Source organism: Delphinapterus leucas, chromosome 5 (assembly GCF_059928025.1).
Source record: "Delphinapterus leucas isolate spDelLeu-1000000601 "Yukka" chromosome 5, BTC_Dleu_Yukka2, whole genome shotgun sequence".
NCBI lineage: Eukaryota > Metazoa > Chordata > Mammalia > Artiodactyla > Monodontidae > Delphinapterus > Delphinapterus leucas.
The window spans coordinates 75,738,293-75,765,955 of NC_143133.1; the positions used below are offsets into that span (position 1 = coordinate 75,738,293).

Sequence of the window (27,663 nt, forward strand, 5' to 3'; positions counted from 1 at the left end):
GTAATAAAGACGCTTCCGACTGCGAAACGCTTAGCAACCACCGGCTTCCTTCTCCGCTTAGCCACCTCCGAGATCCTCTTCCGGGGCAAGAGGTCGCCCCGCCTCTCCTCCAAGATGGCGAGCGGCGGCAGTGGGGGGGTTTCGGTACCTGCGCTCTGGAGTGAAGTGAACCGTTATGGCCAGAACGGCGACTTCACGCGCGCTCTCAAAACCGTCAACAAGAGTAAGTGTCCCGGCGGGCGCCGGGGCGGGGGCGGGCCCGGGCAGGTGGGAGGATGCAGCCTTCTTCCGTGGCGCGTGACCACCTCCGAGCAGACAGCGGGAGGGGAGACCCCAGCCTCCCGCCGCTAGGGCCCGAACGCCCAGCGGGCGCGGGTCGCGGTGCCTCAGCTCCCCACGGCCAGCCCTGTGTCCTGGGTAGCTTAGAGCCACGTGTACTTCCGTCTTTCCCCCCCGCGCCCAACGCAGAAAGCGAGGGAAGGATTTAAAGAGACCGCAGCTCCCGACGTCTCTTCCAAACTGCTTTCTTATTTTACTCCGTTGTTTTCACGCCTTATTTCGCAAATACTCCACATTGCCTCCTTTTCATTTTCCTTATAGCGGAGTGATCAAGACAGTATTGCTGAGGGAGCTTTTTCTTTTGGGCCGCAGCGGGGGGAGGAACCTCCCTGGGACACGTAATTTGGAAGCTGGCGCTGACAAGTGGAAGCTGTACAGACTCAGGGTAGACGGAAGGGCTGGATCTGGCCTGTCATTCCCACAGATAGAATCCCTCCAGCGTCCTTAGACCAGAAAATGTGTGTGTGACAGCACTAACATTTGCAATGACGTTGCAAAGACAAATGTTAATCCTGGTTTTTGCCCACTAACTGATCATTTTGAGTGAACTGTCTTCGGTGTGAGGTTCAACTCATTATATTCTGTTATCCTTTACTGCCTAACTGTAATACGGCCGTGCTTTTTAATGCTCTCTGTCGTGCTAAATTCTTTATTGAAGGTGTTGCCTGTATTTGTTAGGTTTGGAAATGTAATTACCAGGACAGGGTTTGACTGTTGAAAGAAGTAACATACATGGTATGTCTGTAACGTACAAGTGTGAATTTTCAACAAACTATTGCTGGGTTAATGTGAAAAGAAATGATTGTGCCCACAGTGCACTTTTGGTGATTTCAGACATTGAGGAAAACAGCTACTAATGACAATTATTTGATTGTTAAACTTGTTTTGAATTAACTTTGGCCTTTGCTAGGCCTGCGACCAATATTAATCAGCAATGTAGTAAGTACTGTGCAGGAATTGTTTAATCAGCAAGGGCTGTCAGTTCTCCAATATATATTTTCTTTTTTTTTTTTTTTGCGGTACACGGGCCTCTCACTGTTGTGGCCTCTCCCGTTGCAGAGCACAGGCTCCGGACGCGGAGCCCCAGCGGCCATGGCTCACGGGCCCAGCCGCTCCGGGGCATGTGGGATCTTCCCGGACCGGGGCACGAACCCGTGTCCCCTGCATCGGCAGGCGGACTCTTAACCACTGCGCCACCAGGGAAGCCCTCCAATATATATTTTCTTAATTGATAGAAATTACTCTGATTCTTAGACTGAGATTTGAATTCCAATAGTTGCCCAGGAGCAAGGGGAGTGATCCTAGTCATTTTGACACTGAACAGCTGTTTAGCATTGAAATTTGGCCACCTGACTCCTTCCTTGCACTTCTCTTTAGTTATATTACCTGAAAAGGGAAATTTTGAATGGTGTTTGGAAATATTGCCAGCAAAACAAATTGTGTTTGTATACTTTACAGCTTATAGATTTTTTTTCAAAATATTCTCATGTAATTTTTTTAATAATCTTGTAAAATAGGTAATGCTTTCATACTCGTTTTGCAGATCAGAAAGTTGAGATTTGGCAATCAAATGACTTGTCCAAGACCTCAAGGCATTTAGTGACAAGCTTGTACTCAAACCTAAGTCATTTGCTGCCAAGTTTTATGTGAACTTTTTTCTTTCCCTGTGAAGTAATGAAATATGTAGGATATAGCATGCCTTGCAAGATGAAAAAGCAGTAGAAAACAGCTTCATTCTTGCTTCTTTATCTCACTTTACTTTTTTGGTACATGCATCTTGGGAAGCTATCTCACTGGAAAGTCTAACTTAACTCTCCTTATTGTCACTTCTTAACTTAAAAATAAAGATCAGTCATTTAAAAAAATGTTTTGACTAATCATTTCTGCTGCAGTAAAATTGGAAATGTAGCTTTCTGAGATGGGAAATGTGGAAAGGGAATGGATTTAAAAATTGCTTTCCTAAAATTGCTGTCTAGTACTGCAGATCAACAAGGATGATGTAACTGCCCTACACTGTAAAGTTGTGTGCCTTATCCAGAATGGAAGTTTCAAGGAAGCCTTGAATGTCATCAATACTCACACCAAAGTGTTTGCCAAGTAAGTGATTTAATTAGTTGTTTGTGCATGTTTACCATAGCTATAACCATTTCCTTGTTTTTTTCCCCACTATTCAGTGATTTTTGATCTTTTTCTTTCCTTCCCCCTTTTTCCTTTTGCCTGCCAATGGTGCTTCTGAAACTGGAAAGAGCAATAGTAACTTTTGTTCTTTTCTGCCTTAAGAAACCTTTTCCTTACCCCTGTCTTCCCTTTGAACCACTAAGAAGGGAAACTGGAGGGATGTGGGGCATAAACAAGAGTCGCAAGATTTCTTGGAGGACATAGGGAGAACAACTCAGCAGAAGTTTAATTTAAAAAAAAAAAGCAGAGAGGGCAGAACATATAGGGTAGGGATGTATTAGTCGAGGCCTCTAGGATGGTATGGCAGTCTTAGCCTGACCTCTGTGCCTGCCTCCTTTGAGAATTGTTTAGGTGAGTATGATTTTAGGCCAAGATCTTTCAGTGTCAGAGTTCTTTAGCAGCCTTTAGAATATATAGCAGTTTTTTTCGATCTACTGTTTATTTATTTATTTATTTATTTTTGGCTGCGTTGGGTCTTCGTTGCTGCGTGCGGGCTTTCTCTAGTTGCGGCGAGCAGGGGCTACTCTTCGTTGCAGTGCACCGGCTTCTCATTGAGGTGGCTTGTCTCTTTGTGGAGCACGGGCTCTAGGCACGTGAGCTCAGTAGTTGTGGCTCGCGGGCTCTAGAGCGCAGGCTCAGTAGTTGTGACGCACAGGCCTTAGTTGCTCGGAGGCATGTGGGATCTTCCTGGACCAGGGCTCGAACCCGTGTCCCCTGCATTGGCAGGCGGATTCTTAAACACTGTGCCACCAGGGAAGCCCTATAGCAGTTTTTTATTATTCTTAATCTTTTTCATTTATTTATTTAATTTATCATTTCACGAAACGTGAACTTATAATCTGAATTGGTACTGTAATTTCATTTTTCTTTACAGTTATGCCTAAGCCCCAAAAGAAATGTGTGTTGAAATGAAGGTTGCAGCATATTTATTGTTTAATGTTTATAAGGTACAGAACAGTATATTGTATACTTCCTTTTGTATAAGAAAAGGAGGATATAAGAATTTCTATGTATATTTTTTTGTATTTGCAAAGACAAACAATAGATGGAGAAACAATGAATAAAAATAGTTACTTGTAGGAGGTGAGTGGAACAGAGTAGATTTGAATAACAGTGGGAGTAAAACCCTTTCAATGTATACCTTTTTGTTTTTTTTACTTGGGCCAACTGCATGTATTACAGATTAAAAACAAATTTTTAAACTTTATTAAAAATAAAAGGGTAATAAAAGGGACACTGCTTTCTACTAGTAAACATGTTTATGCTAAAATTCAGTGTTTTGATTTTTGGCCATTTTGTGAGAGAGGGAAATTTTCAAATAATCTTTTGTTAGGTGAATAAAGGATGTTGCCATTTGCTTGATGTTTATTTTTCCTCACAGATTATGGTTGAAACTTCACAATGTTTCATATGTGACATTAATGTAGATGAATTTTTAAGTCTATGTATGTAAGTAGTGTTTTTGTAGTTGTCTGTTTACCAGTTGTTTGATTACAAGTGCTATGTTCTTTTAAGATTTCTAGATACTTTTTCTTTGCTAATTATTTGCTTCTTGACAAGTTAGAGTAGCATTATATGGCTTATCATAGGTTCCTAAATGGATTTAAGAAACTTCTATAACAACCCATTTAAAACAATGTTCAGATTGTCTGTATATCTGAAACAGTGTTTAGCTAATTCAGGATTTCATTCTTATATATTTGTTTCAAAGGCCAGTAATTCTAATAAGAATATCCATGAAAGCAAGAGAGCCTAGGGAAATAGATGTAATATTTTCTGCCACTTATGAGCTGTCTGATTTTAGACAAGTCGCTAACCTTTGTCATCTGTTGTTAATGGGGATTAAATAATATGTATCAAGTGTGCTTAGAGCAGTGTCTGGCTTACCGTGGGTGCTCTGCAGTGTTAGCTAATAATCAGACATTGGTTTTTCCTTTTTCAGTAACTCTCTTTCCTTCGAGAAGGCATACTGTGAGTACAGGCTGAACAGAATTGAGAATGCCTTGAAGACAATAGAAAGTGCCAACCAGCAGACAGACAAACTAAAGGAGCTTTATGGACAAGTGGTAATTACTGCTTTAAAATCCCTGTTTGACAGTCGTCCTGCATGAACGTGATTCTACCTCTAGCAAGGAGCAGGGATGAGGAACCCCAGCCCATCCTGATGCTCCATAAAACTTGCCACCAAACCAGTGCTTGAGGTTTGAACATATTCCCTCTCCTTGATCTTCATATGAACAATTGCATGTATAGTGTTCTATGAACAAATGACTTCCTAAGGGTAATTGGAAAATTAAGAACTATCCTATGAAATTTGGACTTTTTAGTTGGAAAGATGAAGGCCAGTAAGCTTATATACTTACACAGTTTTGAAACAGTCTTTTTAGTTTTTAACTGATATTTTATTCTAAGTGTAAAATAAAATCATGATGAATAAGAATTTGGATGAATTCAGATGGTTCATGAAATCCCTGGAAATATCTTATTCTAAAAGAATTTTGAGACATACAATTAAGCCTAATGTAAAATAGGGTTATTTATGATAAGAGGACAGAAATGTTATATTAGAACTAGCAAAACCCTCTTAAAATTTTTTAAAATGTCAGTTTAGGGCAAATAATGTATTGAATATATTGTCCCCAAAAGGTAGTGTGAGTTTAACAAAGATTTGGGCAAGTTCATGGATTGTAGGTCTATAAAGAACTTTTCATGTAAACTGGGTTAGCTTAGGGTAGATTCCAGCATTTTTATATTGATGAAGGGCACCCATCTCTGTCATACATGTAGACTAATTGACCCAGAATGGCAGTTCTTATCGCCGTTTAAGAACAACCTGAATGAAATAAGCAAGAATTATGTTGTGTATACTTGATACTACCCTATACAATAGTTGGTTTCTGGAAAAGAGAAATGAAGATTCAGTATAATGAACTAGGAAATAGTTAAGTCCTTTTGTTAACATCTAATTTTGTTCCTGTTTATTGCGGCTTAGTAAACTTGTGGGATTGTAAGTCAGATTGGTTGATTTCTACAGAATGGTTTTCTTTCACAACCCACTTAGACACTTACTTCACCTCAAGATGGGGGTCAATACAATGGCTTTTCTAACTGAATCATGCCTACAAATATGCAATATAGTAGAGATTCATTGCAAGTAACTTTGGGGAAGTATTAGTAGCATACAGAACTAATTGAAAAATTGTAAGGGAAAAACAATTAATTGCCCACGTTATGCTGAGTTAGGTTTCTTACATGGTGGTTCCAAAACAGGGGTTATATGGTGTTAGGGATGTAACACAATATTTGTCTTCTCTGATTTTTTACTTGCTATTTATCTCTTCAGTTGTACCGATTAGAACGCTATGATGAATGCCTGGCTGTGTATAGAGATCTTGTCCGAAACTCTCAAGATGATTATGATGAGGAGAGAAAAACAAACCTTTCAGCAGTTGTTGCAGCTCAAAGTAACTGGGAAAAAGTGGTTCCAGTGAGTATCTCTGTGTACTTACACAGCCATGACATAATATTCCTGTCTAGTGTTTGACTGGTATTCTCTGTGACAGGAGAACTTGGGTCTCCAAGAAGGCACACACGAACTGTGCTACAATGCTGCATGTGCGCTGATAGGACAAGGCCAGCTGAACCAGGCAATGAAAATCCTGCAAAAAGCTGAAGGTTGGAAGTTTGTTAAAATGATATGTAAATGTAATGTGCATATAACTTTGCAAAGTATTTCCAAAAATTAAAAAGTTAAAAACTTTGGGAAGTTTTTAAATGGAAATTATTGATGCAGTGGAAATTTCTCAAAATCCATCTAGCCTTTCTCTTGGGTTCTTGACTCTTATCTCTTCTCTGTTACTATGTTATTCCTAAGCCAGTCTACTGTCCATTTTCAGCCACACCAAACCTTAAGTTTGGGTTTTGAGGAGTAGGTTTTTGAACAACTTACTGTGAATGTTAAATGTAAATTAACCGAGTTAGTAAGCATTCGGTAAATATTATTATCATCATTATTATTGGTATTAAACAAGTATACAAATATAGTAACAATATGGTGTGCCACATTTATGCATTGATAACACTATTCAAGCACATTTTAACTCCACTTAGTATGTTTCCATATACAATATCTGCATGCTTTGAAGCTCTTAACTGAAAAAGAAAATAATTTATTAGAGAACTTATGTCTGGTCTCAACTCCTGAAACATTTCGACTTTCTTCTCCATACATTTCCCTTGGAAGCTATAAAAGTGATGTTGTAGGGCTGCGATGAATGGTGGGAAGGAAAAATGGTGAAACAGGGTCTGTTTTATTCTTAAATATTGATGCTTAAAATAAGAGCAGAGGTTAGAGCATCACGAGGAGAAAAATATGTTTAATAATGATAATTTCTGGATCATACCCAGTATTGACAGTGGTATGGGAGGACATCCTCATATATTGCAGGTATGAATGTAAAAGTAGTAGAGGCTTTGCAGTGGGCAGTTTGGTGCTGTAGCAGATTTTGAAATTTTCATACCCTTTGATCTAAGAATTTCATTTTTAGAAATTTAAGGAAATAAGGGAATAATTAGATAACATCCATACAGATATATATATATATGAATTTAATTGAAGGGATGTTCATAAGAACAAAAATTTAGGAACATGAGTTTCTGTCCTATTAGAAGACTTTATTATAATCACAGAATAGATTACCATGCAGTCATTAACAATAATCATGTTAAAAATAATGTAGATGTAAATGTGTTATAACATAAAGATGTCCACAGTATATTAAATGGGGGAAGGGAGGTTGCAAAATAGTAGACTGTCCCACTTTCATTTAAAAATGTAGCTGCGCATTTACATTAAAAAAAAATAGCTGAAATGCTACAGTGGTTATCTTTAGGTGACAGGATTATTGTCCTTATTTTTATACTTTTCTATAATTGATTTTTTGCAATCAACATTTGTTACATTTATATATTTTAAATTCCCTTAAAAATTTTTTTTAACATAGGGATTACAAGTGAAAGAAAATGCCAAAGAGCTAGAGTAATCAAGGATTGATAATATTTATGTAATATATTTGATGTTAACGATAAATTCCAAATTTGCTTGTTATTAAAATTATCTTAAATCTTCTGCCTAAGAATTTAGTTCTTGTTCTTTGGAACATGAAAGAAACGAGAGTTACCCAGCAATGTTAATTTTAAAACCATTTTCTCCTATAGATCTTTGCCGCCGTTCATTATCAGAAGACTCTGTAAGTATTCCACTGTGGTTAAACCCAGATTTTACACTTCTGCTAATATAAATTTGTAGGAGCCTTCTTTGTAGTATTTACTGACTTTTTGAAATGATATTGATTCATTAGATAAGAATCACAGAAACCCTCTTGACCAGTTATTTGATGGACTCTCTTAGGGTGAGAAATGACAATACAAAATTTTATATGCCTTATGCATTTCATTTTAAATTCATATAAATTCATTCTCCTGTTTTAGATGTAGGGCTCAGGTCTTTGAGTAAGGTCCTATTCATAGGAATTCCATGCATATTCCTTACATAAACTATACATAATCCAACAGTCATGATCTCCAGGGTTTTTTTCTTAAGTATAATAATACTTTAAAGACAGTTGTGAATTAGTTTCATTACAGAGTCCTTTTTTTTTTTTTTCTGCATTTTCTGGCTCATACCTAATTAGATAGTAATTTTCTTTAGGAACTCAACCTTTGTCAAATATTTCTGAGCATTCAACATAGTTTTCATCGAAGCAATTCTCTTTTCTCATGCATAGTTCTTGTCTTACTACAATACTTAAGTTTTATCATTTCTTTATCAAACACAACTGGCATAATGGGATTGGAAACAAACAAGTCTGACCTGGTCAACATATGCTTACCAGGTGAGAGTAGGAGCGCCTGGTATGGCAAAAAAGAGCAGCCTCCTAGCCTTGAGCATTCACTCTACGTTGGCGTCAGTCAACCTCTCCAAAGGAATGGAAAATACAGATTGATCTGGGGTATCAGTTAAGAGAGCTGCTACTTTAATTACAGAATTAGTTTCAGCTTTTGAAGTTCTTTGTACAGTGATAGTTACTAGTTAGAATTTTGTAGTCTTTGGATTAGAATTATTTTAGAATTAAGAGTGAAGCATTTTGAAAATGTGTTTCTTATGAGAAAATTGTTTCCAGAATTTAGGGGTATTGTAAAAAGTTAAACTTGTATGCTGTTTTTCACATTTTTTTTTTTTTTTTTTAGTCTTAACTTTTTAGAGAATAAAAATGATCAGTGAATGGTATTCCTGAGCTTGTCACCATGTCCTTCCAGAATTTGTCTTTTTGCCATTCTCATTTAAGCTTCCCTCTTTTGGTAGCTATTCCTAAATTTTAACAAACTGACTTTACAGGAAAATTCCTGAAAATTGTATGTCTTCTTTAGGATGATATATCTTCTGAATGTTTGGATCACTTGGTTAACTCACAGGAAAAAAAAATATTTCTTTTTCTGCTTAGGATGGGACTGAAGAAGACCCACAGGCAGAACTGGCCATCATCCACGGGCAGATGGCCTATATTATGCAGCTTCAGGGTCATACAGAGGAGGCTTTGCAACTTTACAATCAGATAATAAAACTAAAGTAAGTGGGTTATTAAAATGAAGTGTCTTTTATAGGGTATGAGTTTTCTTTTTAAAGGTTTATTCCTTTTTGACTGGTGCTTTTTGTTTGCAGACCAACAGATGTAGCACTGCTAGCTGTGATTGCAAATAACATCATTACAATTAACAAGGTATGGAATATCCAAGGTTTTCTTACACTATTTTTTGCTGGAAGCATATTACTCCAGCCTCGTTCTAGGATAAGTTTTTCCATGACAGAGTCCAGTTGCAGCAAAATCACAATGGAGAGTTTTATTTAACTCTCATAATGATTCTGCAAGGTATATTCAAATAATAAAACTATTTTGTAGTTACATACCCTGGACTTTAAAATCTTACCCTTTTCCCATTGTTTTTTAAAATTATTATTCTATATAATTATAATATTATTTCCCATTATTATCATTATATGGAGAATACTTATTAGAGAAATAAGTTGTTTGGACTTTGATTTCTTCATCTAGTAAGTCTGAATACGAGTTTTCTGTATATAGCTTTTCTCTTTCCAGTGGTTTTTATTTTGGGGGAGAGGAGGCATGGGCAGGTTCTCTTTCTTTCTCTGCCCCCCCGCCGCCCGCAAGCCCTGTGTAAACTATTACAAGCATGTATGTAAACAATCCTAAAGAGTACTGTACTAGTCAAATTAACCACCTTTTGGAACATTGTTCTAATGGGAAGATATTTCAAGTTCAGATTTGAAATTCAAGTCAGTAGAAAATTAGAAAAGTAACATTTAGGTTCTTTTGATAGGCTATGTGATTTTCCAAGTGCCAGCTTATTTCATCCTCACAATTATCTTTTTAGGTGGCAGTACATGTCTCCAATTTATAGGAATGTAATCTGAGGCTAAAAGGAGTTAAGTGATTTGTATAAGATCACAGCCACTAAGAGGTAGAACCTGGATTCAGATTCTAGTCTCTGACTCCAATGCACTCTCCTTTTAGGCCTGTGCGGTATCTCTCTCCCCCTATAGCAGAAATTCAGAGGGTTCTCAGATGTAGGATAATGGCATTAGGGGGGTAATAGATATAGGATGTTGTAGGGCATTGGCATGGTTTAGGTTTCCAAAAACTGATGCTGGCATTTGACTCTTAGCAGCAAGATGTACCTGCCTATGTTTATGAACAATTTGAAATGCCAGTGAGGACAAATTGTTTTTATCTGATATATAATTGTGGGGAGGAGAGTATGTGAAGTACTAAATATCTCAATCTAAATGTATTTATACACTGAATTTTTCTTCAGTTAACATTTATTTCTAATTTTTTATTCAGTATGGTGCTGGATGCAATAGGAAATGCAAAAATAAATATGAAATGTCGTCTTAATCATTACATAGTATAAAAAATTCTAGTGTTGAAAAAAATTGTGCACATTTAAATTTCTTGTTGTATACTTGTAACTACAGTATTTGGTGAAGGAAAGTCTGGGTTGGCTAATTTGAGTAGAGCCTTGAAGGAGGGATATGGTTTGAAGGTTAAGCAACAGCATAAGCAAATGACTTATGGAGGGAAAGTGAGAGAGCAAAAGATATGAGGATACATACATGCTGGCTAGTTAAGAAAAAAAAAAAGGTTACATTGAATAATAACCAAGGTGTGGGAGACCTTGAAAAATCAAAAATGTTAATAAGTGTCATGGTAGTAAAGTTTAAGAGAAGTCTGGCAGTGGCATGCATGGTGAGTTTAAGTACTAAAATAGTGACATAGGAGTACCAACTAGAAATATGGTTTCTTGAGGATTGATTTATATGAAAGCCAGTTTCTTGCTGTACATTTAAAATAATTTCACATTGGTTTGGAGCTTCACAGTAAAAAGCAGAATTTATTTTAGATTTCTTCTTTGCCCCCTTTTAGTCTTTAAACTAGTAGAAGACATGGTTTAAAAAGCACAATGGTAACACATATTTGCAAATAATATTTAACAAAGTTAGAATACTGTGCACATAGTAGACACTTAGATGCCCTTTTTGTCCTTCTCAGGGTGCATTGTGACTTAATTGTCTTCCATTCTTATTCCATTCCATTTGCTTATGTATGATAATATGTCAGAGAGGAATAAGTTACTTTCTTCCTTTGTCATCTAAATTCTAAAGATAGTTTGTAGATATTACAAATTTAGGTATCGTTGTAGTCCTAATTTCCACTGTAAGATTTGTGCAGTCCCTTTGTACTTTTCATCAAAAAGCTAAAGAAAGCAATTAATAGTAGAAAGATAAAACCAAACCAAGAAACCGAGCCAAATTTATATGTACCTTAGGAGCATAGGCACCCCAGCCAGGTAGGTGTATTATCTTCCAAGCTCTCTTGTGTTTACATAAAATAACGAAATGAAAGAGGAATAAGGCCTTGGAGTGTTAAAAGAGTTGAAGTCTGAGATTGCTGTTAATGGTGAATGAACTTTTCTTTGTCAGGACCAAAATGTCTTTGACTCCAAGAAGAAGGTGAAATTAACCAATGCAGAAGGAGTGGAGTTTAAGCTTTCCAAGAAACAACTGCAAGCTATAGAATTTAACAAAGCTTTACTTGCTATGTACACAAACCAGGTAGGCAACAGACCTCTGGTTCCCCTGGCTAAACCTTTTGGAGTATGGCACATGAGGCATAATGGGTGTATCAGTCCAGTCTGTTTATATTTTTGCTTATATTTTGTCTTAGACTCATGTAGTCTTCAGAAGGTCATGTATCATAGATTTTATCTGTTAAGTAAGTAATTTGCCCAATTCTTTGTAAAGGTCTGCAGTGGTGACTTTTAAGAAGAAAACACTATTCACGGCTGTAAATGAGAAAATTCTCTCATTACCTTATTTCTGATTTCTCTGAATTAAAGGAAAAATCATCAGAGATGCTGATCATGATTATAAATGTAAGATCCGTCTTTTTAGTTTGTGCATAATCACATCAAGTTATAAATAAGAAGGGCAGTTCTAACTCCAATATGTGTAAATTCTAATTAAATTATGATTTTGTACTCTTCTAGAGCAGAGGTTTTCAGTGGGGGACTGAGAGGCAGTAACATTTTCATTATTTAGAACTGAGTCAAGTTGTTCCTAAATACTGTAGCAAGAAATACCTATACGTTTTGTTGCTTTGAAGCAAAGGCTGACACTTGATGTGTTCTGGGTTTTTTTAAACAAAATTCTGCAATTTAAGCATCCAAATGAATGTTTAGGACTTATTCTTTCCTAAATGTTTTAAGAACTCATAGCTTACATTCAGTAAATGGAAATCTTTTTCTTTCAGGAAAAAATTGAGGGTACTGTAAACCACCTCTCTTACCCTAGGTAGTTCTTCACTTACTATTTTGTTTCAACTGGTTTCCTTCCACCTCCCCATCCTTTTTTTCTTTTTGGTCGTTCACTTAATTTTTGATTTAATTAACCAGCTTATTTTTGTGGGGGGGAAATACTGTCTTTTAGGCAGAACAGTGTCGCAAAATATCTGCCAGTTTACAGTCCCAAAGTCCTGAGCATCTCCTTCCTGTGTTAATCCAAGCTGCCCAGCTCTGCCGTGAAAAGCAGCACACAAAAGCAATAGAGCTGCTTCAGGTAAAACAATTACTTGCATTTTTAATGAGATGTCAGGTAGTTGTAGCCTTGTTTTATTTTCATTATTAGAATAATGTACAAGCTTGTAAATTTCATGGGAAAACTAATAGGTAATATACCACTATACACATGCCAGAGTGTCACTTTAGTTAATTCTTGGGCCGCAGCTTTGTTTTATATAAATTTGCATTAGTAAATGTTTGCTATAAACTCCGAAGAATGCTTTTCATTTGGAGATTGATGTAACACTAGTTAACGGTTTGTTTTAGACTTAAAATACCAGAACATGCTTAGCCCCTTTTTCAATAATGTATTTTCTAGTAAGTCCCAATCCAAAACCTCAAACAATTACAGAGATACTGACTTGGTTTTTAATTAAGCTAAACCAAACATTAAATCACATTCGAATTTCCTGAGAGTAGACTACATTGGAAAGTTGGACAGCATAAAATTAGGACCATCCTGAGGGGCAAAGTTGCCAAGCAGGGATCCTCAGTAAGGAGTCGTCTTTTTTTTTTTTTTGAGTATCTTTCTTTAAAAAAGAAGAAAAAGAAAAATCTATAGTAATTTTAATTATTGTTTCTCTACTGGCGACTTCCTAGAGACTTGACATTATTGCAGTTTCTTTCAGAGCACAATTTTTTTTTTTTTTGCGGTACGCGGGCCTCTCACTGTTGTGGTCTCTCCCATTGCAGAGCACAGACTCCAGACGCGCAGGCTCAGCAGTCATGGCTTACAGGCCCAGCCACTCCGCAGCATGTGGGATCTTCCCAGACCAGGGCACGAACCCATATCCCCTGCATCAGCAGGCAGACTCTCAACCATTGCGCCACCAGGGAAGCCCTCAGAGCACAATTTTAAGCAAAGTGGATGTCAAATAAAATTTTTCCAAATTTAAAATTTTGACCTGAAACCAGAAGTTTAATGTTTCAAAACTGGATTTAAAATTTAATGAGGGGACTTCCCTGGTGGTGCAGTGGTTAAGAATCCACCTGCCAGTGCAGGGACATGGGTTCGAGCCCTGGTCCGGGAAGATCCCACATGCTGTGGAGCAGCTAAGCCCGTGTGCCACAACTGCTGAGCCTGTGCTCTAGAGCCTGCAGGCCACAACTGCTAAGCCCACGTGCCACAACTGCTGAGGCCCGCATGCCTAGAGCCCGTGCTCCGCGGCAGGAGAGGCCACCACAGTGAGAGGCCCGTGCACCGCAGGGAAGAGTAGCCCCCGCTCGCCTCAACTGGAGAGAGCCCGCGCACAGCAACAAAGACCCAACGCAGTCATCAATTAATTAATTAATTAATTAATTAATTAAAAAATTTAATGAGGCTGAAATAAGTAATTAGAATATGTGTGCTTAGTTGTGTAAATGTGATTTTTTTTCCCAACTAAAAAAATTTTAGGAATTTGCAGATCAGCATCCAGAAAATGCTGCTGAAATTAAGCTGACCATGGCACAGCTGAAAATTTCCCAAGGTATTCATGATTATTTCATTGTGATTAAAATAATCCTGTTAATGGAAACATATGATTGGAATGATTCTGAAATAGTTGTGGACTATGTGATTTTTAAAAAATTTTTGCATAATAGTGAAACATAATGCTGTTTCAAATATGAAGCTAGATTGTGTGAACTCCAACATATTTAGTAATGTTAGGAGGCCTTTTCTTGGGTTAATTCCTAAATTGTTAGAATGTTTCTCAATCCATGCTTTGAAAGTCTGTAGAAGCATAGAATTCCTCTGTTCTATACTTGAATTTCCTGTGTACGTCATGTGTAGAAATGCTTATATCTGTCACTTGGTAGTATTTGCATGAATTAAGAGTTACTTTGCTTCCTAGTTTTCAAAATTTCTTAGCCCTTTATTCTTCATTTATACTCTATAACCCATATCTTTGGTAGAGAAGAGGCAAGGAAGTTTAATGAGAACTTGTGTTTTTGAATCTTACAGAGAACTGACAGTTTTTTGTTTATAATTTTGAACCAGTGTTGAGTATCTAGAGCTGTGTTGTCCCTGTCTGGTGTCCACTATCCATATGTAGCTATTCTAAGTTTAAATTAAAATTAAACGGAATTTATTTTTTTTAAGATTTATTTATTATTTATTTTATTAATTTATTTATTTTTTGGCTGTGTTGGGTCTTAGTTGCAGCATGTGGGATCCTTCATTGCAGTGCACAGGCTCTTTGCTGTGGTACACAGGCTTCTCTTTAGTTGTGGTGTGAGGGTTTTTTCTCTTCTCTAGTTGTGGCACACAGGCTCCAATGCATGTGGGCTCTGAGTTGCGGCGTGTGGGTTCCAAAGGGTGTGGGCTCTGTAGTTTCCAGCACGCAGGCTCTCCAGATGAGGTGCGCAAGCTCAGTAGTTGTGGCGCATGGGCTTAGATGCCCTGCGACATATGGGATCTTAGTTCCTGACCAGGGATAGAACCCGCGTCCCCTGCATTGCAAGGTGGATTTCTTACCATTGGACCACTAGGGAAGTCCCAAAATTAAACTAAATTTAAAATTCAGTTCCTCGGTTGTGCTGGCTACATTTCAGAAGTTTCATTGCCACATGTGTGTAGTTGGACAGCATAGATAGAGGATGTTTCCATCATCACAGAAAGTTCCATCAGACAACTCTGTTGTAGACCATACATTCTCAGTGGGGGTGATAATTGGTTTGGTGCACAGGATTGAAAAAAATCTTAGATATTGTGATGGCTAAAATGAAAAGTTCATGGGTAGAGGGGAGGGGAGTTGGCAATTAGGAAAAAACAATGTCTAAAAAGGCACCTCAGTGGGGTAGTAATGAAAATCAGGTTGAGACCTGATAGCTACCCTATTCTCACATTTGTTATATTCCTCCTTTGTTTCTTTTTCCTTTTCCCACCTCTCTTTCTTCTTTTTCTTGCTTTCCTCTGTATCTTCTTTTCTCATCCAGTTTTCAGTTTATTTTTGTGAGGATTATTTATCATACTAATATTACTGAGAATGAGTCTGTTATGGTTATTGTTTTGTTTTGTCTTTAAAGACTTTGGAAGGTTTGTTATTGAGGTTTGCAATGAGTAGAAAATCAGACTTTAACATTGTAGGAAGCTGTCCATTGCACTCATATCTACAGTAACAATTTCAAGGCCTTTATGGAAGGACTCCTACCTTTAAGTTACACTCTGAAAAGGGAGAAATAGAACTCAACGGATTGGGAGCTGGGAGACTTCTTTTCTGGTAGCAGCTCTGCCATTAACTTTGTGGGCATAAGCAAGATATATTGTTTCTTTAGGATTTAATTTCCTTTGTTTGTAAAATGAATAAATAGAATACATTATTCCCAAGGTCCCAAAGCTTGAGTGTTTAGAGATGTTACAAAATATGACTCTTAAATTTTTTATCTTTTTTTTCCTCCATGAGATGCTTTCTTCAATGTGATGCTGATTTTGTTTTTATTCAATTAAGGTAATATTTCCAAAGCATGTTTGATATTGAGAAGCATAGAGGAGTTAAAGCATAAACCAGGCATGGTGAGTTTATAACTAAAATATTTTAAGACTGAAAAAGTAATGGAATTAATAGTTCATTGGTATGTCTGATATTTCTTTGTTTTCACTTTAATTTCTGCTTATTTCTTTATTCAAAATGTAGAAGTTGTAGTTAATAGCTTTCTGGTGTAAATTTAATTACATTTTATGCTCTGCTTTGCATTGATTTATTATTTAGTCAAATGTGTCAGGAACTGTTTGGGCCTTATATTACCACTTGAAAGCCAACCTTAAATATCCTAAGACATATATAGGGAATTTCTTAGCCTATTATTTTATCATGTCTTCAGTGTGATTTCTTTGAGTTGAAACAATTTGGTAATAATGGCCTATGAATTTAGTTTTTAGTTCTCTGATTATTCAAGCATCACAGGTTTAGATCACTAATATAGCTGTGAGCACATCTGTTTCGAAGTAAAAACATTCTGTAGTGGTGGTATGTACATTTATTGTACAGGGACTGTTTCATTTTCCAACACAGCTTGTTTACAAATGGCACTCAATAAATGTATAATAGTATTATGGTAGTGTTTTCTCTTTTGAAGAATCATACTTTAAGACTGGGCTGTGATTATGTTAGAATCAAATATAATATCTGGCTAACAATAATGTTTCATCTAGGTTGTTGGATTTATTGGCATGAAAGTTGTTCAGATATTCCCTGTTTATCCTTTTAATATCTGTAGGACATTTTGTTTCTATTATCTTTTTTTTCTAATTAGTCTAGCCAGAGGTTTGTTAATTTTATTGATTTTTCTCAATGATCTGGCTTTTTGTTTCTGTTTCCTTTTTGTCCTCATCTGCCTATGGCTCCTCCCCCTGTCACTCCACTCCAGTTACATGGGCCTCTTTGCTGTCCCTCCAGCACACTAGGCAAGCTTTCACTGGCTTCATGTAGTGGAGGCCACATGCAAGTTTAGCCTCTCTGGTGTGTGTACCTCAGTGATCATATAAACTAATTTTCTAAGTGCTTCTTCTCAACTTCTGTATTTACCTTGTTGTGTACTGGTAGCAAACCATTTGTGAATGAGCTTTAGGGGAGGTATTTTTTTTACAGATAATCACCTTTGTGTTTGGAAAACACCATTGTTGTTCATGGTATTTCTAGTTATGCATTAGCAATTTTTATGATGAATTAGGTACTAGCACAGAGCCTAGCAACCTTTATTTGCTGTTTCTTTAACTTTATTCATTTTCAGAAAGTTTATTCTGAGAGAGGAGGAATTCTGTTCACTAATTTATACCTTTGGCTGGGTAGGTGTCTGCATTAGTGACAATGTACAGCCATGAGGAAGATATTGACAGTGCCATTGAGGTCTTCACACAAGCTATCCAGTGGTATCAAAACCGTCAGGTAAAAGGATGGAGTAAAATGTTATGAGGGTACATTTTTGCATAAGAATAAAAAGCTGCAGCAGTGAACTCAAAATTAAGAATTGAAATATTTCAACTCACTGTTTAAAAAATGGAATGCTGTTAGACTGTCACTCAGTTTTTATGTATACCAGATCCAGATAATGTTATTAGAAGAAAGAAATGGCTACCAAAAAAAAAAAGCTCAGTTATATTTTCTGAAGCTCCTTCCTGAGTGTATGTATGTGTGTTTGTGTGTGTAATCTCAAGAAATAAGAATATTAATTGTACGTGCTTGTGTATAAGACAGCTCATCTTTAGTGGCTAGAGAGCCCATGGATGGTAGTACTTGGTACAACAGCAGTACATAGAATAATTGTGTATCTCTATCTAATAGGAACATCTGGAACGTTTTTTCCAGTATGGGTCTTTGCATAGGCAATATCCAACTTATAGATATACATACACACGGGGGGCATTAATACTGTTAGCACTATTAGCAGTGAAGAGCTATCAGTGTTCTAGGAAGTATTGTGTCAAATTAATGTTTGAGAACGATAGTGACGTAACTTTAAGATTTGGTTATGCAATATTTCTAGTTGTAGACAAGACAGTCTAAATAGAGATGAGTTGTATACCAAATTCATAAATTGGTCTTCACTTGTACTAATTTGTCTTTCCCTCTGTGTGTGTGTGTGTGTGTGTGTGTGTGTGAATTTCTTTTTGTTGTTTCATGCATTCAGTAAAACTTAAGATGAGAAATCTAATGGGTAGGTCCATTTTAAAGATATAATGAATATAACTTCATTGACTTGCTAGATATTTAGCTTAAAACTTTTTTTCTTTCTTTATTGAATCTATAGCCCAAATCTCCTGCTCATTTGTCCTTGATAAGAGAAGCTGCAAACTTCAAACTCAAATATGGACGGAAGAAGGAGGCAATTAGTGACCTAGAACAGCTATGGAAGTAAGCTCTGAAAGGTGGAGGTGCAGAAATCCAAGTTTTATTTGATATGAGGGAGTTATTTTGCTTGTTTATGTTACTTTCTCCAGTTTTATAAACTGTTTAGTGACTTTCTTATTTCTTCTTTTAGACAAAATCCAAAAGATATTCACACCCTGGCACAGCTTATTTCTGCTTACTCACTTGTAGATCCTGAGAAGGCAAAAGCGTATCCTTTTGATTGTTCTAGACAGCTCCCAAGTAGTGCAATAAATCCCTTCCCTTACCTGTTTTGACCAGGGCTTTTTTGTTATAAATTTCAACAAACAAAACCCCTCCTCTAACTAGTAAAAGCAAAAATGAGAATTTATTGATCAATGTGCCTGAAAAATACAGTGATAGATCCAAACATATATATGTATATATATTGTGTTCCTGAACTCTTGTTCTATCCCAGCCTTAGTAAACACTTGCCTTCATCAGATAGTATGTCTCTAAAAGTAGATGTTGAGGCTCTTGAAAATTCTCCTGGTGCTACGTACATTCGGAAGAAGGGTGGAAAAGTTGCTGGAGATAGTCAACCAAAGGAGCAAGGGTAATGTTTTTCATTGTAACATTCACTAATGCTGATTTTAAGTTATATAAGGAATAAAAAATGCACTCTTGTAAAAATTCCATGTGAATAAAGTTTAAGTCCACTTTGTTTCTTTTCCCTTCTCTTGTGCTGTGCCCAGCTTTTTGTCCTTGTTTCCCCTCCTCCTCCCCACCCACAATTTACCTCTGATACTAATTTAGTGTGTTTACTTCCAGATCTTTTTCTTTGTGTTTGCACACAGAGCTGATGTAGAAATACTTTTCTTAGATTAGGTTTTTTTTATAGAAATGGGATTATATTGTATTTAACTGTCTTCAAATTTTCTTTCATTTAATAAGTCTTAGAGATTTTTCCATATTCTCAATGTAGACATATTTTATTCTTTTTATGCATAGTATTCCATAGGCTGGATGTGTCTTACTTTATTTACCTGTGAGATATTGATGTACATTTAGTACATCATTTAGAATTCTAGACCAGATTTCAGATAAGGTTTATTTTGCTGATTTGGAGGAAAGTTAGCCAGCTTCAATAACTTACAAGAAGTCAAATTCCAATTCTTTTCTTGTTCTCGCACATTGTCATCTCAAAAATAGCAGAGGCCTACTAAATAAACTGTTTTAAGATTCTGTTTTTCACTCAGGATGAATAGAGAATGGAAGAGATATAGCACTTCCCCAGTTTTGTGACTTTCATAATTTTTCAGTTTTCTCTTTTTTTTGAATGACTTTTGAAATCTGATTTTTCGTAATTAAAAAAGTATATATATCAGCAACAGTATATGATTGACTTCATTATGAACTCTGTGTTTGTTAAAAAGGTATTACCATCCTCATAATAGATTTTTAAAAGTTAAATAAGAAATTGCAGTCTCAGAGATATTGCATTGTTCCAAATTTCATTTTATCATGATCCCAATTGCAAGCCTTATCAAGAACTCCAAAACAACGAATTCAAGCCAGGTCTTAGGAGATTTTCATACAATGTGTATTTAAATATTTTCAGTATTTTTTTTTTTCCTTTTCCAAAACAGGGTTGGGTAATTAGTAAGAACATACAGTTCTTTTCTAATCCTTTAATCATCTTTATCTTTTCCATTAGACAATTATTAAGATGTACATTGACTTTAAAGCTTCTCAGTTTCAGCACAGTATTTTCATTAGGCATTATTAATGTCTTTCATTTTATGTTGACTTTTGGATACCTAAAAAGGTGTAGTTTCTTTTGAAGTTAACACTGCGTTGGTGACGAAAGTAAATCATTGTCCTTACCCTGAAAAGAACTTCAGTCTAGCAGAAGGAAATATACTTAAGCAGTAATTGAAATAAAGAGGACTATTCCTCTGGTGTACTCCTCTATGCTTGCACAATCACAGCACGTGCAACCTTTATTTCAATTTCAGAAAATAGATACCATTTACACTGGCACATATTAAGTCTATGTAAAAAGGTAAGAAATCTGTACAAGCATAAAAATCTATAGCTCTATGCTAAGTTACCTTATATTTGGCAAAACTAGAAAAAGATAATTTAAACTCTTTGCCAGAAGAACATGTAAAGGTATCATACATGCAAAGAATATTTCTGGGAGGATATGCAAGACAAGTAACATTGGTTGTGGCCTTGGGTGGGAAGAGGGCAGACGGGTGGGAGGAAGACTGTACGTTTTTAATCTTTCAGGCTTTGAACCCTGTGAGTTTATTGAAATTTTTAAGTAAGTAAAATCTTTATTAAGTACACTGCCAAAAAATAAATAAAGGTATTTAAAGAGCATAAAAAGTCAGGGGAATACTTCAAAATAACTATTAAGTACTCTGACAGCTATACTCTGACAGCTACAGTAGAAAAGAGGAAGACATTAAAAAAATCCCTCTGGACACACTCATGTTGGATATACCTCTACGGGAACTATGAAACAGTGAACTAAAAAGATAAGACAGCAACAATGTCTCCCCAAATTTCATTCTACCAAGTCATTCAATTGTGAAAGTTCTTTTAGGGTACCCTGTAGAATAAGAAATGCAACATACAGCATCTTACTTTAGAGCTTCATCTCTCACTCAGACTATGCAACAGTCTTCTGAATTGTCTCCCTACAAATCATACTACACAGCCATATCTGCAATTTCCTAAGACTCTCTGCCATTTCTTACTTCTTTGCCTTTGCTCACATTTTGCCCATCTCATCCTCGTCTTCCTCCAGAGTCAACACAGTCACCTCTTCCATGAAGCCTCTCCTATCCTCCCTCCCACCGTCCCCACCCCTGTCTGCCCTCTTCCCACCCAAGGCCACAACCAATGTTACTTGTCTTGCATATCCTCCCAGAAATATTCTTTGCATGTATGATACCTTTACATGTTCTTCTGGCAAAGAGTTTAAATTATCTGTTTTCTAGTTTTGCCAAATATAAGGTAACTTAGCATAGAGCTATAGATTTTTATGCTTGTACAGATTTCTTACCTTTTTACATAGACTTAATATGTGCCAGTGAAAATGGTATCTATTTTCTGAAAACAGTTGTCACCCCTCTTTTCTAAAGCACCTTCCAAAAAGTAACGGTGTTTGAAGCTTGATTAAATTTAACCTGAATTAATATCCCAACTGGTTTATTAGCTTTGGTGAGGTGACGCCAAATCTTAAACACCTTTATGACAAAGTACCGAGCTCACTCTTTTGCACATGCTTAATGCTCTATAAATATTTCATCACAATGATGATAATGATTTTTCTTCTCTTTGTAGACAGGGAGATTTGAAAAAAAAGAAGAAAAAAAAGAAGGGTAAGGCTTTTTTTTTTAATCTTTAGATTTCTTTCTATAAGGTAAAAGCTTGAGTTTGGCCTTACATAGAAATCTTCAGACATAAACTCTCATATCTTTGAAACTGAGTTTTGTCTTGACTATAGCTAACATTTACTTAAATTTATAACTTTAAAGAGTGCAATTCTGAAGTTTATGAGTGCCTGAATTCAAATTGTTGCTCTAGTAACATTGCTCTTTGTCACTGTGACTGTGAACAGGTTAACATACCTTCCTGAGTTTTTCATCTGTAAGATGGAATATGATAGTATATACCTCATAGGATTAAATAAGATACTACATGTAAAGCTCTTAGAACAGTGCCTGGCACACAGTAAGCTCTTCTACATTAGAGTGCTTTTGGCTACAAGTACCGTAGAATTCCGTGAAACTGGCTTAATAAAATTTACTGTTTATGAAACTGGCAGTGTAGAGGAAGGTTATATCAGGGTTAGTTTATCCAGTAGTTGTATCTCTTTGTTCTCCTGTACACAAAAATGAATCCCACTAGAGTAATCAGATGTTTGTTGGAAACAGAGCCATATACTTGTTATTTATATCCAGCAGGATGTAAAGAGAGCCTCTGCATTTGGCAAGTCTTTCCCATTAACCTGATTGGGCCAATATAGGTCAGTGTCCAGCCCTGAACCATTAACCAGAGGAATGCCATGCATTGATTGGCTTACCTATTTTAATCCATGGCAAGAGAGGGTGGAATTACCATGCTTGGCTTCAACTAGTCAGAGGATATCCCTGGAGCCACCTACCTGTTCCCGAGTCTTTGGGAAATCTGTGGTAGAAATCAGTTTGCTTCTTGATTTTGCTTACTGCAAAATCAAGGATTCAGGTTTCCCAAATCTGCTAAATTTATTACCACTCCTCCATCTGTTTTCCAGCTTCTAGAATTTTACTGAAAATATCTTTTCTACTATTCTTCCTTTTAATGGGTTTATTACTATTTTAGTGGAGTTTTGGATAGTGCAGAAGCCAGTGTTGCATTCACTCCACTGTCTTTACCTACAAGTCTTACTAGTTCTTCACTTTTATCACTGTACTTGGAAATTGGTAAAAACTAAAGTATTTGTTTCATGTTGTTTTATTTATTAGTAATACTGCAAGGAAATAGCTGATAACTGTAGGTATCAGTAACCTCCAGTTTCAGTTTTTCTGTTTTCGTGGTTTCCAGATGAGTATTTTTTTTAATTTACAAGAGATATGTTCATTATAAAAACAAAAGAAAATAAAAACAAAATAAAGGTAAGAGACTTCTGTCATTATAGAATGGCATAAAGAATGGAAAATTCCCTACCCCAAATTCATTCTCCCAGAGATAATTACTTAACTTTTTTTGTATATATAAACATATACACATTTACATGCTCAATTAATATTTTTACAAAACTGATATAAACAAATCAGGATAATTTGTTTTAATCTTCTACTTAGACTATATTGTGCAGACATTTTTCCAAATTATTAAATATAGATGTATTTCATTTTTTAACTCAGTTTTATAGCTTGCTATAGTGTGAGGATACTATATTTAATCATTCTCTTATTGATAGACATTTAAGTTAATTTGCTGTTTTCAAGAATATCACAGAGAGTATTCTTACACATATATAGCTTTGTGACTTAGGAGTTTCTGCAAGATAAATTTCTAAAAGTATAAATTTTGACTGGTACTGCCAATTATTTGCTCTCTACAGAGGCTATACTAGTATATACTTCTGCCATAGTGTTTGAGAGTTGCCCACTATCTCACAAACACTGCATATTACACTTTTTAATATAGAATTTTTTATCCTTTAATTTTGTTTTTTTGGGGGGCCACGCTGCACAGCTTATGGGATCTCAGTTCCCTGACCAAGGACTGAACCCGGGCCACAGCAGTGAAAGCCTGGAATCCTAACCACTAGGCCACCAGGGAACTCCCCTATCCTTATTATTTTTAATTAGTGAGGTCATGCATCTTTTCACATAGTTAATGACTTTTATTTCTCTTGGCTTACTCTAATTACAGCTACGCCCATTTTCTTTGCATGATTTACCTACTGATTATCAAGAACTCATTCTATATTAAGAATATTAATTCACTCTGTTACATAGTACGCAAATGTTTTCTTGTTTTGTTATTTCTCTTAAAAATTATCTTTTACCAAATGAAAATTTAAACTTTTTTATACAGATACATCTATGAAATCTTCTTATGCCTTCTGAATTTTGTGTCATGCTTAGAAATAAGTCCTTTTTCCGCTGCTAGATTATACAAATAAAACTTTCTCAGATAAGTTTATTTCAGTTTTAATGTTATTTATTCCCAGGTTTGGACACAGTGTTTAAACAAACTATCTCAAAAACATTATGGACAGATCTCTCATTTCTTTATCAATTAATTGTTAAACAGGAAAACTGCCTAAAAATTATGACCCAAAAGTGACCCCAGATCCAGAAAGATGGCTACCAATGCGTGAACGTTCTTACTACCGAGGAAGAAAGAAGGGTAAAAAGAAGGATCAGATTGGAAAAGGGACCCAGGGAGCAACTGTAGGAGCTTCATCTGAATTGTAAGTCATTGCTTCCCAGTCCTCAGGGCATAGGTTGCTTCTTTCTGAGATTGACTCAGGGTCATCATTAAGAATTTTTGAATTATGTTTACAGTATGAGAGGTATAGTCAGATATCTTTAATAAATGTTTTGTAATATGCTTAGGTAAAGGAAAGAAAACATGCTGTTTCTGGCTTGGTTGTATTGTAAATACTAGAATTGTAGGATTGTATTGCAGATGTTAGGATTACAGTACCTTCAAAAGGAAACTATATACACTGAGTAATTCAACTAACTAAATATCTAGAGAAACAGATATAAATAAATAATTTGACTAGAAAGCAGAATTTAAAATGTTACTAAATCAGTTATTTCTACATGGAAGGATTATAGGTCGTTAAAAGTTTTTTTTTCTTTATTTTCTAAGCTTTCTAAAAATTGACATGTACCATCAATTACATTTTTAAAAATTATAATGCAGTAAAAATTTTATTCAAAAGAAAAATGGATAGGGAGTTGAGGAACGCACCTTAAAAGAAAATATGTGTGGGAACTTCCGCGCAATCCAGTGGTTAAGACTCCGAGCTCGGAGGCACTGCAGGGGGCACGGGTTCCATCCCTGGTCTGGGAACCAAGATCACATGTGCCAACCCTGATCGGGGAACCAAGATCCCGCATGCCATGTGGCGCGGCCAAAAAAGAAAGAAAGGAAGAAAAAGAAAATGTGTGTGGGAGATTGTGAGAGGTGGAAAGTGAAATCCATGTACATACATTTTTATAGCCTTTTCCTTTGTTGAATATATGAATGACCAACACTTTCCTGATCTGATGATTTCAGGGATGCCAGTAAAACTGTGAGCAGCCCACCCACCTCCCCACGACCTGGCAGCGCAGCAACAGCATCTACATCTACAAGTAATATCATACCCCCAAGACACCAGAAACCTGCAGGGGCTCCAGCAACAAAAAAGAAACAGCAACAGAAAAAGAAGAAAGGTGGAAAAGGTGGCTGGTGATTAGAACATTCTTTTTGTAGGCTATTTTTAAACTAGTCTCAGTGACACTGGGAACATAATAAAGGTAACACAGCAAGAAGCACAGAGCTGCTCCCTCTCCCATCCCCACATTTTCATAAAATTATTTTCTTGTTCATCAAACAGAAAAGCATCTTCCTCAAACTCTGCCCAGTCAGACTTGGCCTACTTGTACCACCTTGCTTTGCACAGATGAGGAGGAGTCAGAATAGTTGGGCATTCACCCACTTTGATATCTGTTGCATCCTTTCTCTTTGTGTGCTGATCTGCTGTTTTTTTCAATTTCACAAAGAAGGCATGTTATCCAAGGTTTCCTAGGATATAAACAGAAACTACTTCTGTTTCAACTAGAGTGCAAAGATATTTGTTCTATCAAGTCCCACTTTAAATTATGTCTTAGGAGGCCTTAGGAGACTGAAAGTGGAGTCTTCTGAGCATTCCAAATATCTGCTTAGAAATAGCATGTAATAAAAAGGGACCTTATTAATACACTGGTATTTTTCAGTTCACTACATGAGTGGCCACAGGAAAACTAAATTAAATGTCTTGATTATTCTGACTGTAAATTCTCTGCCATGTGATACTGGAATATGGGATGCTATATATATATATATATATATATATATATATATATATAGTAATGAAAAGTATGTGTATGTATATACATATATACACATGTATATAAATTAGGACTTTTTTGTGCCCCCATGTCATTTTCAAATTATGATAACATTATGCTGATTTAGCACTATTAAAGATCTCAAGGGAAAGACATCAATGTTGCAAGAAGTTGACTCTTAGACCCAGTGTTCTGAGGTCAGATGGATTTGACAGAAATCAGAAAGAGCATGAACATTGACTTCCTACATAGAGAGGAGGTTAATACCAGAGTTCAGGAGTAGGCAGTATTAAAGCTTAACAGAACTGTTGGCCCAATTGATAGGTCTCAAATGATTCCTCTTTCTAGTTGGGGGTATGACCATTCACTACCCTTCTCAAAGTAATGAAGTATTGTAGTCAGTGTGTGGTATCAGTGTTGCTCTGTTCTTGCCTTGCTTACGAGTCACCTTCCCATTGAACAGGTGTGAGACAGACACACTGGGATGCCTACACTTGTTAGTATTCCTTTTATGCTGCCCAAGATAGCATTCAGTTTAGACTTATGAGTATTTCCTTGTGATCATATTGCTCTGTCCTTGTTAATAAAGTGCTGCTGTGTTTGACTCTGAACATATCTACTGAAACTTCTTCAAAGAGTTTTTTAAAAGGCTTTCCTCCTTTACAAGAGTAAGAAATGTGGTGCTGCCTTTCTGTTTAACATAAACTGTGGTAGCATCTAAACAAGAGACCTTCATATATCAATGATTTATTATGGCATTATACCTTTTGAGCTCTCAGAACAGTCTTTTGGTAAGTGACAGATATTTATTCCTTCTGAATATAAACCCCATTACAAAAATAATTGTTAGTAAATTTATGATTTTAGGATTCCATTAAATTTCTGTGGTGAAGGATAATCATTTTTTAGGTTAACTAAGCTACAGAATTTTGGTGAAAATTATCCGCCAATGAAAATTTTGACCCAAGGCACACAGAGAAATTTATAGTTCTCTAAGTCATTGTAATTGCCAGTCGTTATTATCAGTCATTATTAAGCAACTGAAACCTCAGTTCAAATAAATTGTAATTGTCAAATGAAATGTAAACACCTACATTAACTTTCTAGTAATTATTCTTTTGGACAGGTCTTTAACCAATGACCTATATACTTTGTGTATGTGTGTCTGTGTGTGTGTGTGTCTCTGTGTGTGTGCATTTATAAAAGCCAGTATGGATACATCCATTCACTGTAGCACATTTTAAAATAAAATAATCTAGCGGTGAGTATGGATTAAGGTGTTCTGGGGTGTTGGCGTTTTACAGAGGACTTCTGTTAGTATATCTAAGAATTTTTTAAGCTGAGTATCTAAAATTATCCCCTGCCTCTCCCCCCAAAACGGGAAAACTAAACTAATGGGATTGAGAGAACCCAGTTTTAACTTGACTGAAAATTCATCATGTTGATATCTGTATATAAACAAATTGAGGAGTATACATTTTTTCAGTTTTTAAGCATAGCATTTTCAAGACTGCTTGGAAACTGCTAACCTTAAGAACTACTTAAAA

General features: G+C 36.2%; 1 protein-coding gene across 1 annotated transcript; it reads left to right on the forward strand.

Annotated features, from left to right (window-relative positions):
* The first annotated feature begins 72 nt into the window (after positions 1-72).
* SRP72 (signal recognition particle 72) lies at positions 73-26,727 on the forward strand. The gene is made up of 19 exons (XM_022563604.3): positions 73-223; positions 2,316-2,436; positions 4,460-4,583; positions 5,861-6,004; positions 6,081-6,192; positions 7,735-7,766; positions 9,021-9,145; positions 9,239-9,296; positions 11,579-11,710; positions 12,584-12,712; positions 14,111-14,183; positions 16,146-16,210; positions 17,487-17,582; positions 18,445-18,548; positions 18,676-18,753; positions 18,982-19,119; positions 21,861-21,898; positions 24,324-24,483; positions 25,302-26,727. The coding sequence occupies exons 1-19, from the start codon at positions 115-117 to the stop codon at positions 25,477-25,479; spliced, it is 2,016 nt and encodes a 671-aa protein (XP_022419312.1). The 5' UTR covers positions 73-114; the 3' UTR covers positions 25,480-26,727.
* Positions 26,728-27,663: the final 936 nt, after the last annotated feature.